At 52.2% G+C, this 16,036-nt stretch overlaps 1 protein-coding gene across 1 annotated transcript in view; it reads right to left on the bottom strand.

Moving 5' to 3' along the window:
* The window catches only part of EFCAB6 (EF-hand calcium binding domain 6), a 223,589-nt gene that overhangs the window by 68,451 nt on the left and 139,102 nt on the right, over positions 1-16,036 (bottom strand). The window contains exons 18-20 of the mRNA XM_029954101.1: positions 12,229-12,343; positions 9,755-9,888; positions 5,278-5,510 (exon numbers count right to left, since the gene is read on the bottom strand). Coding sequence (XP_029809961.1) covers positions 5,278-5,510; positions 9,755-9,888; positions 12,229-12,343 — 482 coding nt within the window. The remainder of the gene's footprint in view (positions 1-5,277; positions 5,511-9,754; positions 9,889-12,228; positions 12,344-16,036) is intronic.

The following is a 16,036-nucleotide window of genomic DNA, read 5'->3' as shown; positions in this document are numbered from 1 at the left end:
ACAGAAAAAAAGAGAGAAGAATATAGCTTCAGGAACTAATACAGGGACTTGTGGTACAAAATAAAAAAGTCTGACATTCATGTCACTGGGATACTGCAACAGGTGGAGGGAGATGATTACAAAAAAAAATTTGTAAGAAAGAAACAAAGAAAGCCATGCTCAAACACTTCATACTAAAACTACTGAAAACCAAAGACAAAGAAAAAACATCTTGAAAGTAACCTGAGGAAAATGACACAGGCCATCTAGGGGGCAAGGCCGTTTGAGTGACTGCAGATTTCTCACCACAAACCATGAAGGTCTGAAAACAACAGAACAACATATTTAAAGTGTCATGAGAACCATTAACCCAGAATTCTATACCCAGCAAAAATGTCCATTAGGATGAAGGAGCAAGAGAGATCTTCTCAGTGAAGGAAGTAAGACAAGCTGTCTCCAGCAGACATGCTCGAAAAGACTGGCAGAAGGAAGCTCCTCTGAGGAAGGAACATGATAGCAGAGAGAAACTTAGGACTTCAGAAATAAAGGAAGAGAAGCAGGAAGAGCAAGTATAAATACATTATTTTTCTCCATTTTGAAATGCATGAAGCACAAATGGATACAACTAGAAGGAAGCATAGACAAGTGCAAAACTATGGTTGGGGACTTCAACACTCCTCTCCGGTAAGTGGTAGAACACCAAGCAAGAACACAGAAAACCTGAATGCTGTCAACGAACCTGATCTCATAGTCATACTCCACCCCGCGACAGCCAAATACACATCCTCATCAACTATCCATGGAATATTCACCAACATAGACCATCTCCAGGGTCATAAGATAAAGATGAACAAATGTAAAAGAATTAAAATCATACAAAGTATGTTTTCTGACCACAACAGAATTAAACTAGAAATCAATAACAGAAAGATAGTTGGAAACCAGGGACATATTTTGAAATTGACAGAAATACACTTCTAAATAATTGTGGATCCAAAATTAAGTCTCAGGGGAAATTAGAAAATATTTTGTAGTGAATGAAACTCAAAACTGTAATAGATCCAAGTTTGCAGAATGTAGCCACCTCAGTGCCTATAAGGAAACTGATAGCCGTTGGGGTCTCTACTAGAAAAGAAAGAGGTCAAATAAAAAATCTGAGTTTTCAAACTTATGAAAATAAAAAAGAAAAGCAACCTATACTCAACACAAGAAGAAAGTAGGAAGTAATAAAGAAGAGAAATCAATAAACAGAAATTTGTTTCTATTACACAGAAAACAATAGAGCAAACTCAGTTACAAAAAGATGGTTCTTTGAAAATATGAAATGATAAATCTCTAGCTAAACAGATCAAGAAAAACGGAGAGAAAACATTACTTACCAAATATTGGAAATGAAAAAATGGATATCACTAAAGACCCTACAGATATTAAAAGAACATAAGGCAAGAATATTTTGAAGAACTTTATTCCCATAAATTTAACAACTTTGATGAAATGGACCAATATCTGAAAAAACACACACTCCATAAACTCATTCAAGAAGGAACAGAAACCCTGAATGATTGACTATGAAATTATTTAGATTCATAGATAAAATCCTTCTATCAAAGGAAACTCAAGGGTGTGATCAGTTCTTTGGTGAATTATATCAGATATTTAAGAAAGAAATAACAATTGTATATAACCCAGAAAGTGGAAGAGAATTCACATTCATGACTCTCAGTTTTTAAGTTTTTCAAAGAATAAGAAAATTACTTATATTTTTTATGAGATAAAACCCATTTTATTTCACATATCATATGGGTCCATCAACCCTCTTATATACATGGGGTCTTAGTGATCTTGATTTTAATTTTACTAGATGGATTTCATTAGCTTAAGAAATGGTCAATCATTTACTCTTTAATATTTCTAACCTGCAAGAGAGAGAGAGAGACTAAAGCAGTAAGAAGAAAATAGAAAATGAGGAAATCACCTAGCCGATGATATGATCTTGAAATGAATCACTCCCCAGTTTCCTGACTGCACTGCCCCAAATATAACAGCATTTTTCAAGAAGATGAAAAAGAACAGGGCAACACCTTCTTTGTAGTCTTATGTCAGGTTTCATCGAACACAGCTAAAAATTCAGATTTCTTATTTCATGTTCAAATGGCAGAGAAGAAAATTGAGGTAGAAGACATCTCCCAGTGATGAACCAGAAGAGGAATCCACACAGACAGAACAGGACTCTGATTCCAGAGATGATGGGGAGACTGACCATACAAGCCAAACCTCTTGACGAACAAATGATGTATCTCCAAGAACAAAAGGGAAATCTGCCATCTCAACGCAGCTAGCCACTCAACAGGAAGGACCTGATCATACAATATTTGGGGACAAGAAGCTGAAGCATCAAATTTTGCTAAAAGGGCACGTGACAGTGTTGTTTCATCTTTTATGATGTCCACGAACCAAAGTGGATTTGATGTGGGTTGTCAGTAGATAAATGGACGGGCAGGTGCATTTCAAACAAGAGAGCAGACTGGAGGGGAACAGATGATGGAGAGCTGAAACAGGTCACTGGACCGATCATTCTAATCGGCATTTATACATCCAAACATGGAAACGTCTTGCAGTTATGAAACAAACGAGATGCTCTTACACTCTTCAACGAAATTCCGAACCCTCCCATTTTTCAAAAGTGTTGTGTTGTGGTAATGCCGGTGGAAAGGGAAGGCCCTGAAGGCAGAGGGGCTCAAACACGAGGCCAGGACGGCTTCCAGAAAGGGGTGGTGTCTAGGTGTGGCTGGCGTGGCAGGCGAGTGAAGGAGGGTGAGGTCTCCAGGCAGAGAAAGGGGCCCCTCCAAACAGCGTCCTGGGTTCACCTCCTGCCCACCACCCATCACCTGGGTCCTTCATCTGGCAAGTCAAGTGATAGGGCCTCCCTGTAGAGTATTAAAGGATATGTCTTCTCGACAGACATGGGGTCTGGCCATGGGAGGGCCTCTAAGGCTGTGGCTTTCTAAAGCAATGCCTGAGCTGGGGTCTCTGAGCCATCTCCACCAGACCCTTGGAGGCCACGCTGGGTCTCCTTTACACCCATCCTCTGCTCTAGGGCTGCTGAAGGACCTTCCTGCAGCTCAATGTGACCCCTCCCTCCACAGCTGGGAAAGGACAGACTCCTCAGCCTGGCTCCCCGGCCCCTTCTCAGCTCGCCCTGCTGCCTCTCCCGGGCTCGCCTCTCACCAGGCCCCATGGCTCATGCCACTTCTGCACACGCATCCTCTCCCCATTTCCTGAATGCGCTCCATGGTCCCACCTCTGAGGTGTTGTAAATGCTGTTCTCTGGCCTCGAACCACCATCCGGCAGCCTGCAGTTGACAAACTCCTACTCACACCTCAAGATCCAACTCAACAGTCCCGCTTTTCCTGCGCTCCTCGAGCAGGCCTGGCTGCTCCCACCTCCGAGGTGCTTGGACATCCTTATGTTTCATGCTAGCTCTTTATTTGTGCGCCTGTTGCACATTCGACCATGAGCCCCTCAAAGGGAGTCTCTGGGCCAACAGCCAGCCCGGAGCAGCCCCTCGGCAAATATTTCATGAGCGACAGAATGAATACAAATAAGAAGGCTGAGTCATTTGAATGGGAAGATTATGCTTTGTGGTTGAAATTTTCTAGTTTCGTTCTGCATACATTCTCCAGAAAACTCTTTCTGAAGGATATTTTTGTATTGTTTTAATGCTAAGCAATCAAGTCTCATATTAAACCTCCTCCGAACTTGAGCAATTGGCAGCAGGTGTCCAATTCACGTGTTATGTGATCATCTCACTTAGAAAGAGACCACAGTTGTTTTCTTTCTGGCTGGCTTTTCTTAAAGCACAGGCATGATAAAACCAGCGAATTCAGAGACAAAAATCGAAGAGCGATATCAGGGGGCCTCTCCAGCCTAGCCAAGTATCACATAATCTGGGCCAATAATGGTGCCTTCTGGGGGTTCGCCACCCCAGGGAGCTCCCCTGCCTGACGGAAGAACAGGGCGAAACAGCCTAGCGAATGTTACTACCGTGCAGAGAACACATCTCTGTATTATCATAGTGGATGGTAAGTTTTAAAAAAAAATAGTAATATTACACCTAGAATAATTGGTCAAGGAGGGGTTGAAGGGCTAATGCATTCATGCCTGTTGGCACTGAACAGACCTCAACGGGGGAGATGCTCTTGGTATTGCTGGTACTGCTTAAAGGGGCGTAGGCTCTTCCGGAGAGAAATGGAGGAGACAAATGGCGGGCGGGCTGACATGTAGACTCCCCTCCTCACCGTGAGGGAGGCTGGCATGGAGTAGGTGAGCGCAAGGGTGGAGCCCTGCCTGGGAAAGAGCAGGGGTGGGGGGTGGGGCCCTTGTGTTTCCCCAAACAGTTGGCTGGCTGACTGCAGATTTATAGAAAGTAAAAGATGCACACTCTCGACCTTTGAACAACTGTGGGATGGAAGCACCAACCCCTAGACAGTCAAAAATCCCCATATAACTTTTGACCCCCCCCCAAAATTACCTAGTAGTAGCCTGCTGTTGACTGAAAGCCGTATGGAAACACCATCGGTCAACCCGTATTTCGAATGTTATACGTATAATAGACTGTGTTCTTACTATAAAGTAAGCGAGGGAAGAAGACATGTTAAGAAAATCCGAAGGAAGAGAAAACACAGCTACAGGACTCTACGGCATTGATCCCCCCAAATCCACACGCAAGTCAGGCTGCAGAGCTGAAGCACCCTGTGGTTATTCAAGGGCCCGCTGTGTACGTATAGGTTTCCATTCAGAGAAAAAGGTCTGGCGTCTGATACTCAGTGCCCATCAATTACCAGAGGTCCAGAGGTGTTCGGTGGGTCCCTGAGCCACATGATGCCTAGCTGGCGGGTTAGTCCCTGGACCAGTGTTCTCTGGACGGGCGTTAGCGTGCACAGCTCGAAGGGCAGGGTGCCAACAGGGCTCCCGAGGCTGAGCGGCACCCATGTACCTCTGACCCCCGCTCGACAAAAGAAAAGAACATATAAGGACCTGTATGTCGCTGTGTGCCTAGAAAGAGGACACGTGATTCACAGTGACATGGAGAAATGACGCTCACACTGGCTACATCGGTTCGCACTTCCAATCTGCACCCCTACCTTTCGGCCTTTCTGCATTGAACGCATATTCCTTGTGTGGTTTTTCTTGAGCCACACACACAAAAAACGCCAAACGGACAAAACAATTCCATTCCCGCACAGCGGGAGTGGGGGACCCGCACAGGCCAGGGCGCCGAGCTGCCGTGCTCTTACCTAATGAGTCTTTGAGGGGCATCGTCTGTCCTGAAAGATGTCTTCTCGAACAGATTTCGAAATTCCCGAAAATTGAGTGTGACGCTGAGTCTCAAGCCAAGAAGGCTCAGGAAGCGTTCAAACTCTTGGTCTTTAAGGTTGAACAGTAAGAGCAGCAGCAGCCTGTGCATGTCGTGCATGTTGATGATGCCATCCCGGTCCGTGTCTATTTTAAAGAAGGCAGAGTAGGGGTCCTGAAAACAGAACGCACGCGTCAGAGAACTTCCTTCTGACTCCTGACCACAACGCGCTTCCCACCCCGCACGGACGGGCTCCTCTCCGACGCGGGGAAGGGGCGGTGTTCCCGCGACGGCCTGCTGGACGTGTCCCTCCTCCAGGAATATCCCTTCCGTGACCTGCTTTTCCCGAGGAGCCATGCGCCCTGTCCTCCCGTGCCCTCCTTAACGCAGAGTCCAGGGACCGAGTCAAGCGAGGCTTTTCCCTTTCCCTTCCTCTCTCTGTGTTTACGGCAGGAGGATTCTGGAGCTTTCCAGGACAGTTAAAAGTCCTGCCCTTCACGTTTCTATAGAAGCCTCACGACATGTGGTGACTTCTGTCTACAGGAAAACAAGCCTGGTTCTGGGGGTCACCCGGAGGGGCCATCCAGGGGCCAGGGCCGGATTTTGGTGACAGTGTTGAGGAGCCAGCCCCGTCTGCTGAGCCGGAGGGACTTTGCACGGATGCCCCTGCTCCATCAGTGATGCCACCTGAGGGCACCGCCACTCCCATCTCGAGGCTGGGAGTGAGCCTCTGACTTAGAGGCCACACGGCACCACCGAGGGCCACTCTGCTCAGTTTCAAATCCCAGCTCTGCCCCTTAGTACTGGTGAGACCTTGGGCAAGGTATTTAGCCTGGCTGTGCCTCCATTTTCTCATCTGTAAAATGGGGGTTATGAAAGCCTGTCTTTCCTGGGTGGTTGTGAGGGTCGAACACGCTAGTCTATACCGACTACCTGGTGTGTTTTCTCGGCACCCTGATGTGCTGTTTGTTACTGTTACTGTTGCCTGAGGCCGTTCGGCAGGTGCCGGCGCCGGGACTCTGGACGGGCTCTGCCTGGGCCAGTGCGTGCGCTTCCCCTGCATGCACTTCCGGGTCTCAGGCTAGAAACGTGGCCGAAGTGGCCCCAGCCGCCTCGTCTCCATCGGAACCCGACGCAGCCCCCACCGGGGGTTTCTGTGCTGACTTTGGGGGAGCAGCACTCAGACCTTCGTGTCCCAGGATCTTCCCGAAGAGGATTTTTATAACAAAGCAAGACCTCAGGTGCCTAATTAAGGTATTTTGGGATTTGCTGGAAAGATCTGCCTTCCTTCACTCCTTCATTCACTCAGCGCCTGATAATGGCAGTCGCTGTGCAAACGGACAGGAGGCCATGGAGAAAGCTGTCTGGCCCCCCAGGTGCCTCCCCGGCCCACCGCCATGCAGCAGGCTCCTGCGTCACCGCCTGGCGGCTCCTGTCTAGCGTCCCCACCAGCGGGGACTCGCTCGTGGCTGCGGATTCCCGCCACACCGTCCGCTCCGGGCCCTCCCTGCCCTCCGTGCTCCCATCGCTGCTGTCAAACCAGACGGGCCCCAAGTCAAACTCCTGACCCTGAGGGCACGCGCACACGGCCACCGTATCTCCCTTCTCAGCTTCGGCCCCGTCCCACCGCCTCTACCCGGATTCCACAGGAGGCTCCTACAGGCTGGCAGCTCTCCCCTGATGTCGCCGCGGCACAAGTCAGTGCCCGTTGCTCCTCTGCTCGCCCCACTGGCTCTCCGCCGCACACTGAGCCCGGCCCTAAGTCCTGCCACGGCCCCCAGCCCCGGGACCCGACGGCCCTCATTCCTCTCCTTGGCCCCCTTGCTGTCCTGTGAGCCGAGGCTGCCCTGAGCGGCTGTGGGGACCCCCCCCGCCCAGTACCTGCACCCCTCTGTGTGTCTGCCCCAACGTCACCCCTCGGGGGGCGTTCCTGACCCTCTCTGTACATGTCACCACCCGACGAGCTGGCAACGTGTGCGTTCACTGTCCAGTCCCTTTCTGGAAGGCGAACGTGTGGCCGGGGCCCAGGTCTGTCCCTGGTTGTACCTCAGGTCTCCTAGGATCACAAGTCCACACGCACTTGTGCGGGGAGGGGACGGACCGGCAGCAGAGCTGCCCCCAGAGCTGAAGGCGGTGGAAGGCCGGAGTGCTCACGAAAGACCAGAGCCTGGGTAGGAGGGGACTGACCCAAGGGACTGGACTGGCAGCCCAGGCTAAGGAACAGAACGTGCAGAGACATGAAGGCGAGGAGGAACGCTGGCTGCAGGGTGCCGTGAGGAGTGTGGCCTCTGTCCTCACAGCGGTCAGGGAGAAGACAGGTGCCTCACTGGGTCAGGGTGAATCGTCTCCTCAACTCCTCACGGTCTTTGACCTGAGCTGCGGCTGTGTAGACCTCAGCTGAGTGCTCAGTGGCCTCACTTGGCTACAAAATTACCAGGCAAACAACAGCAGCGGCTGTAACAGTATTTTAAACTTATCCAAGTTGGGTTTTTTATTATTGATGAGGAGGGACACTTGGGAATTACTCACGAATAGGAACTCGATAAAATAAGTAAGGTGAGTGTCCCCTCTCACTCGAAAATCAAGGCACACATTTTGTCTCGTGACTATACACCAGTGAGGACAAGCAAATCCCGCAGTGGCCCCAGAAGTAACCTGCACCCTACTATGGATCACAAAAACCCTGGCAATTAGAGATTCACTTCTTTGTCTCAACCCTAAATTAAAAATTCTTGGCAGGACAAACTGGGTGTTCGTGAATGTTCATTGAATCAGTTCATTAGGTAATTGTTTAAAATAAAGATCATTAGGGAATATGTGTGCTCTGTAACCGGGCCGCACAGGGACCAAAGATAGGAAAGCAGTAGTACTGGGACAGAGGTTGGCTGTGAAAGGTGAGCAAAGGAGGCAGGTGGAGGGAGAGGCCAGAAAAAGGAGTCTGGCTTGCAGAGCAATGGGAGAGTTATCACCCTGGACAACAGAGGGGTGCTGGCCGCGGACCCCTCCAGGCCCCCCCCCCGGTGACACGCAGGGGGAACGCTTGCTCCCAGAGCCTCTCTGCTTCCCTCCTGCCCTCTCGCCCTCCAGCCAGGAAACCGGGCTCCCACCCCTCCGCACACTCCCTGCCCGCTCCGTGCCCGCTCCGTGCTCCCCCTGCCCGATCCCAGCCTGCTCCCCGCCCCCTCCGCATGCTCCCTGCCCCCTCCCCACCCTCCGTGTCGGCTTAGGGTGACCATAGTTTTTCAGACCAACAACACGGACGCATGGTCGGATGGCAGGACAGAAGGGTCCACGCAAGGGCCATCCTGCAAATGGGAGCTAGACGGTCATCGTCAATAGACTTGTGTTAAGTGGGAGCCTGGGAACCAAAATGCGTCTCTAACTGGCACCCAGTGCAGGGAAGGCCCCCCTCACTCGGGGGCTGGCTCCACCCCCAGGCTGCTCCCCACCCTTCTCTTTCGGACTCACCCCTCCTCCGTACCTGTTCCTGCGCACCCTGGGACCTCCACCCTGCTTTGCAGCTGACCCGGTTGGCTTGTTAAATTGATCCCCCCCTTTAATTGCTCTCTTGGAACAGAAACAGCTTGGGTTGTCCGCTGCCCGCCTCGGTGACGAAATGGCTACCGTTCCTCCTGTCTTACCCACGACAGCCTCCACGGGCAGCCCACTCCGGGAACCTGGGAGCTCTTCCCTAACGCCTGCGTCGGCCCACTGCCTGCCTTGAGCAAGCTCCCTCCTCTATTGTTTGCTCCTTCCTTCTTCCAGCCAGCACATGCTGGGAGGTTAAGATTCGGTTCAGGGTCCACCTCCTCCAGGAAGTCCTCCTGAGTGAGGTATTTTTCCTGTGCCCCCATAGCATGCTACTGTTCCTTCTCCAACAGGCAACTCCATGTGTCTGAGTTATCTGTTTAGCATCTGTGTCTTAGACTGGACCCACCCCTGTCTTTCATCTCCTGCCTTTAGCAGAAATTCCAACATATCATAAGTGTGCACTACTTGTCTGCTGGGCGAATGGGCGGCATGGCTAGGATGGATGAAAGCATCCTAAATTCTCTGCTAACTCGGGCCGCCCCGACCCGACCCTCCCGCTCCATGTTTCTCCAAGGTCTTTGAGAGGCAGAAGGCAGAGCCAGCAAAGTGGCAGCAGGGAAGGACCTCAGGGAACGGGAGGGGAGTGTAGAATCAAGCCCGGGCCCCCCTCCCCACCAAGGGGAGAAGTCTGAGTCTACGGAGAGAAGTGCTATGCCCCGTGGTGAGCAGGGCCTGACGGACCCCAGGAGTCCGCCCAGTGTGGCTGTTGGGCCCCAGGAGTCCGGCCAGCGTGGCTGAACAGCCGGGAGCCGGGGGGGGGGGGGGGGGGGGGGGGGGGGGGGGGGGGGTGTCCGGAGAAGCCCAGCAGGAGATGAGTCATAAGTTACCCCAAAGGTTTCCTTTAGCCTCTGCGGGAAGTGCTTCAGGCATTCTTCCGCGGTCATAAAGTGGCCGTCCAGGTCACTCTTGGAGAGAACCGGAGTCTGCGATGGAGCCACTCCTGGCTCCTTCATTTTCGTGTCTGAAACAAAAGACATAAACCAGAAGACTTCCGTTAGTGGCGCGACTCCTCTGTGTTTCCGTCTCAGCGCTGCATTTCTTCCTGGCCCACGTCCGGTCGGACCCCCCGACAGCCAGGAGCCTCTGTGAGGCGACCGTTGCATTCACTTCGTTAGGATCTGGTTTCTTTTCTTTCGGGTTCTTGGACATTCTATCCTTGCAAAAAGAACCTGCTCGCCAGGCCGCGGGGCCACGCTCTGGGCACACGGACGCCAGCCTCGCCCCCCCCCCTGCCAGTCTTCCTGCCCGTCCTCGCTGCGGGACAGACTACATCTTGCTCATCTCTCCGTTCTCAGGGGCGGAGAATGAGGGTTTCCGGCCTGGCTCTGGTTCCTGGAATCACGTCCTAAACAGAGCAATCAGTCAGAATTTGTTAATCCCCCGGGGCGTTTCCGGACCACGAATCTGCTGGACACCGTATGAGGAGCCTTCAGAGATTTGTTGGTCCTTTCAAGAAACAACCTTAAGAGGTAGATTCTCTACTTGGGCCTCGTTTATATGCAGGGAAATCTATTATTACGTCCATTTTACATATGAGGAGATGGAGGCTCGGGGGCTCCCCCGACTTCCCAAGGTCACAGAGTCCACGGACAGCAACACAGAACCCTGGCCCGTCAGGTTCCCGGCGGCTTCACTGCTGTGTTGTGCCCTCTCCTCCCTAAAGCTGAGGAAGACACTGTAATCGCTACTTTAAACCCGGCCCCTTGCCATCAGGCCGGGACACCTGGAGTGTGGCCTCGCTTGAAGCCAGGCTGTAAACCCGGGACTCGGGTGTGGATGTGGGTCTCTGCATGTGCGGCGCCCCTCCGCTGATGCCGTCTGCGGCACGGATGGTGGGCGGGGCACCTGGAGCTCGCGGGCACTGTAAGGTGCGGTCTTGAACCTGGCTTCCGCCTCCCCCTGGGCTTGGAGCTGCCTCCCTCGGCTCCACTGCACCTGGCAGGAAACACCTCCACTGCTGCTGACAGCCCCCTCGGCCATGCCCACCCCTGCCCCTGGCCTGTGACCGGCCGGGAGCCGAGGTCTCCATGCCCACCCCTGCCAGCATCGGGCTATGCGGGGAGACAGGCAGTGGTGCGGGACAGATGCGGGGAGGAGGAGGAGAGTGGGGGGAAGGAACAGGGACAGCGAGGAAGCCAAGAGCCATCGGTGACTATTGAGTGACATTCCCACCCAGCGGCCGACTCACTGCGCTGGGACCTCCGGCCAGGGCCCGCCTGCCCTGCGCCCCGACGTCCTCACCTGAAAAACGAGTTCACCGGGCACACCGGGAGCACTAATATAAATGTGAGCCCCTTTTCATTCTTTTTATCTTCCTTCAAAAATGCCAAAGATGATACCCAAGGGGGTCAAAACATTAAATTCTATGGCTTCTTGAACTGCCTGTTTCTTGTGTGCCCTCTCTCCCATAGGACGGGACTGTCAATGGATAGCCTGGCGTGGCCAGATGGCCGACCTCCGCATTTTCCCAGCAAGGAGCCTGCCTGGCGGTCCCCGTCATCTCCCAGACCAGCCCCGGGGAAGAAGACAGAATGCAAACAGGCTTCCGGGTTCCGCCCTATCCAGCCAGCATTGCATTTGCACCCAAAAAGGAAGCATGTGCTGTCAACGCATTTGTGGGACTGCTGCGGCCCTTCTAGAGGGCTTCTCTGTCCAGGTAAACTTCAGCAGGAGGGGACGCAATGGGGAGGAAAACGCAGCTGCCCGTCATCTCTCTGCCAGGTGTGTGGACCAGGGGGCAGAATCCGAGCAGGGGCAAACAGGAGGACCCACCCTCCAGGCTTGACTGCTCTGTGCAGGATGGGTCTCCTGGCAACCGCCTGGGGCAGGGAGCAGGGAAGGGCCATGGCTGAGCGATTCTGGGCCTGTCCCCCGATCTCTCAGGATCTCTGTGTCCTTAGCTACCAAAAAGGAGGAGGAATGCTCGCCTTGCTGATGCCCGGGTGTCACTAATTACAGAGAGGCGGCATCTATTTTGGGGAGGAGAATCTTAAAGGACATGAAGTGTGATTGAAGGAGCACAGGCTTTGGAGCAAATTTTAGAAACCATTTGTGCTCTAAGTCTGTACACGTCTCTGTCAGGCAAAATTCTGCACTCACAGTTTGGTTTTAGTGCAAAGAAAAAGGCTGAAACACAGTCAGATAAAATTAAACAAAAATGTCTGTTTCCAGTGTTGGAACACACAGTGTTTCCGCGTCTCAGCTCACACGACTTCACCCCGCGGCCCCGAGGCACTGCTCGGCTGGCCCCGCCATGGGTGGGAAGCGTGCCCCGGCGGGGCTGGCGCTGGCGATCAGCTACCTTCAAGTCCTGCTGCAAAATCCAGGTAGCTCATCCCTTCTCTCTTATATCCTATTTCCGCAGTGAGCAGAGCATACTGGTCATCGTCCATGGGCATTCCACTATCTTCCAGTACCTGGCAAGGAAAGAAGCGAGGAGAGAGGCGGTTAGGTGGTCCTGGGGTCCCCGTTGACCAAGCCCCTCCAGACCCGCAGTGGGCTGAGCACCATGGCCTCTGTGCCCTGGCCTGCGGTTGTTACTGGTCTGTCTCCACCCACAAGCTCCCTGCAGGCAGGGACCGGGTGTCCTGGCTCCCTGGCCCAATGCAAGAGTTGTTTGAGTCAGTGAGTAAACAAAGGAGTAAGTGGGCTCCCAGCCTTGGGCTCAGCGGGCATGGCCCTGGAAGGCCGCAGTTGGCACTGCAAACCTTTCCAAAGGCCATGCCATCCAAGATATCCAAACCGCATCTGCTGTGACTGCAGTGGTTTCAAGTCTCATTATTTAGATTTATATTCACATATAACCTAGGAAACATGAACAAAATAAAGCAAGTTGGCTGCATTCTGTGGAGAAACCTGAAGGGGGAAAGGAATAGGAGACGGGATAAGACAGTATCCCTCCTCCTCATCACCACCATCACCATCATCATCACCGTCATCATCAATATTACCACCATCACCATCATCAATATCACCATCATCACTATCCTCATCACCATCACCATCATCACCACCATCACCACCATCAATATCACCACCACCATCACCATCATCCCCATCATCACCATCACCATCACCACCATCACCACCACCATCAATATCACCACCACCACCATCATCATCACCATCACCACCATCATCACCATCATCCTCATTATCACCATCACCACCATCACCACCATCACCACCATCACCATCACCACCATCATCACCATCACCATCACCACCATCACCACCACCATCACCATCACCACCACCACCATCACCACCACCATCAATATCACCACCACCACCATCATCATCACCATTACCACCATCATCACCATCACCATCATCATCATTATCACCACCACCACCATCATCATCACCACCACCATCACCACCAGCACCATCAGCACCATCACCATCAGCACCATCAGCACCATCGTCATGTTTATTGCCTGCTACATGCCAGGACTGTGCTGAGGTCTTCACAGATACGGAGCCTTCGGCCCCGGGCTCCTCAGACTCAAGCTGCAGACTGTACCCCCTTGGCTGCAGCAGGGTACCTAGAACTTGTGTGCAATGCTTGGCTCCTTCTGTTTGGGTGCCATCTTTCTTGGTGTGTGGGGCTGGGACCCAGGGAACTGACACCATCGCCTTGTTCTTATTCTCACTATCAATGTCAGTAATGAACTGAACGTGACCGTGGCTCGTTGTATCTGTACCAGCCCAGTTGGTCAGGCCCTGGCCTTGACTTGGCTCGAGTGTGTGAGTTAAAGTAAACAAGCCGCAGGCTGCATCTGGCGCAGGGTTGGAAGCAGAACGGAAAGGGAAGGGAATGCAGGTGCTGTGGTATCGTCTGCAGGGGCTCGGTGGAGAGCAGCGCTGGATGCCAAGACCGTCCCCATAGGCCCGCCTGGGGACCTGCGCAGGCGGCGCTGGCTGGGAATTCTGACAGCTCTGCGCTGACTGCACACGCACCCTGTCCCAGCTCCGTGGGGGAGCCAGTCCAGCGCGGGACGGCATGAGTGTTTCGATGGAAAGCTGTGGCCCAGGCAGAAACACCCAAGCGGCAGGGGGACTCTGAAATGGATAGATTGGTTGCTTTCTTTGAAAAATAACTTTATATTTTGAAAACAATTACACATGAATTATTCATTGCAAATTCCTCCTGCTCAGTCCTTTCATAAAAACATATGCAGCGGATAGTAAGGAAATGTCTGTAGGCAAATGTTTCGCAGCCCGGAGGCTTGTGAGACACCAGGGAGGCTGGGCACGCCTTCGGCAGCCTGGCCAGGGGTGGCCGGCACGCCATCCCCTCCGGGCACGGAGCGTCACAGAAGATGAAAGCCCAGAGGGTGTGATCGCTGGAAGAGGCACTCTGAGCTTCACAAACATGCGCACTAGAGCCTCCCTTTGCATGCTCGCATTTCTGAGATGAGCACAGCAGCAGCTCAGCTGGATTCCTCCTGACCCTCGGAGGCAACTTGCCACAAGGCGCAAGTCCAAACTGCAGCCTTTATAAAGCAGATTTCAAAACATGTAACCATTCAAGCCAAGTCCTTTGGTCTTTTCTAGGAGGCATTTCCCAGAGTGAGTTCCTCAAAGAGTGACAAGCACGGGCTGGCACATCCTGATTCACAGAGCTGTCACTTCCGCCGTCCCTGGGATGACCCTTAGATCGCAGCCCGGTTCTTCCACACGAGGCCACACCGTTCCGTGGGAACACTGCCAGCTCTCCCGGTGAAGACGGGTGCTCCCGGGTAGGTGCCCACAACAAGAAGCTGGGTGAGTGACTCGGTCTTTCCAAGCCACTGCAGAGCATCCGGGGACAGAAGCAGCCACCAGTCTCTGTGTGTGAGGAGCACTCACTCAGGGGCTGTGGCTCCCTGCACCCTCGTCTTGGTGGTTGCTCTGGGGTCTACGATACATCCCCCTAACTCTTCACAGACCATTTGGAGCTCACAGAGAACCACCTCACCTGAAATGAAGAACTCTTGCAACCGTATAGGTCCTACCCTGCCCCCTGTCCTCTAAGCTACAGGTCTACATATATTACTAACCTAAGGCAATATTACAATGTTTGCTTTCGCACTCAGGTGCATTTTTTTTTAATGATGAGAAAACCAGGCTTCTGCATTTCATTGGCTATGTACCGTTCCCAATGCTCCTTATTCCTTCCTGGCCCCCAGAGCTCCGCCTTCTATCCAATCTTTCAGCCTAAAGGCTTCCTTCCGCGTTTCTTACAGCCAGGATCTGCCTGCAGTGAATCAGCGTAGTGGGGAGCGGCTCAGAGAAAAGCCCTGTTCCAGAGACAGCGGCTCGGATGTGAGAGTCCAGGCTGGCGGGCATCTGGAACGGAGACTCGGCACTGACAGTCTGACGACACGGGCCCGAGCTGGCCTCACAGCGCTACACGCGCCTCCTCCCTGACTGCAGGTACTAAGGGAAGCTTCACAGTCGTCATCGAGAAAGAGAATCTGACTGAAGATCTAGCAGGTGCTGGCCACTGTGCCAAGTGACTTTCACGCGTTGTCTTATTTACACTTCACAAGGCTCCACCTCACAAATGAGGAGGTCAGCGTTTAGGAGGAAGGCTCAAGAAGCCATCTGTTTCCTGAAAAGACACAGCTACAAATGATAGAGCAAAGGTGTGACATGGACACCTCAGTGTTGGGGTCCATCCAGCCAGAAGTGTTGTGTGGCCTTTGGGACCCTGCTTCCCCTACTTGAAAATGTGTGCGCTTGACTGCTTGACCTAAATGGATCAGAGACTGGAGTTAGTTCTCCTATTGTTCATGCCACTTGGTAATTGCGGTTTCAGTAAATGGGCAGACTTTCTGATTGAAACTTTCTCCCTGGTTAGAGGCACCTTACTCACAGACTATTGTTTAAACCTTTAAAGAAAAATAGCCTTGTCATAAGCCTCAGTTAATATTATACTATGTACACAAAATAAGACTCCTGCTGATGTATTTTTAGTGGTGAATTATGTTTTTTGATCCTCTGTATTGTACTCCATTTCTGTCTTTAACTTTCTGTTCTCTCTTCCGTGAAAACAATGATCTATTCTGAAACATGTGATTCCTAAGAAGTTGCAAACAATGTAATCATTAAAAGAAAGATGT

This window comes from Suricata suricatta, chromosome 10, assembly GCF_006229205.1.
Source record: "Suricata suricatta isolate VVHF042 chromosome 10, meerkat_22Aug2017_6uvM2_HiC, whole genome shotgun sequence".
NCBI classification, from domain to species: Eukaryota; Metazoa; Chordata; class Mammalia; order Carnivora; family Herpestidae; genus Suricata; species Suricata suricatta.
Note: the sequence above shows the minus strand (reverse complement) of the source record. Positions and strands in the feature narration are given on the sequence as shown.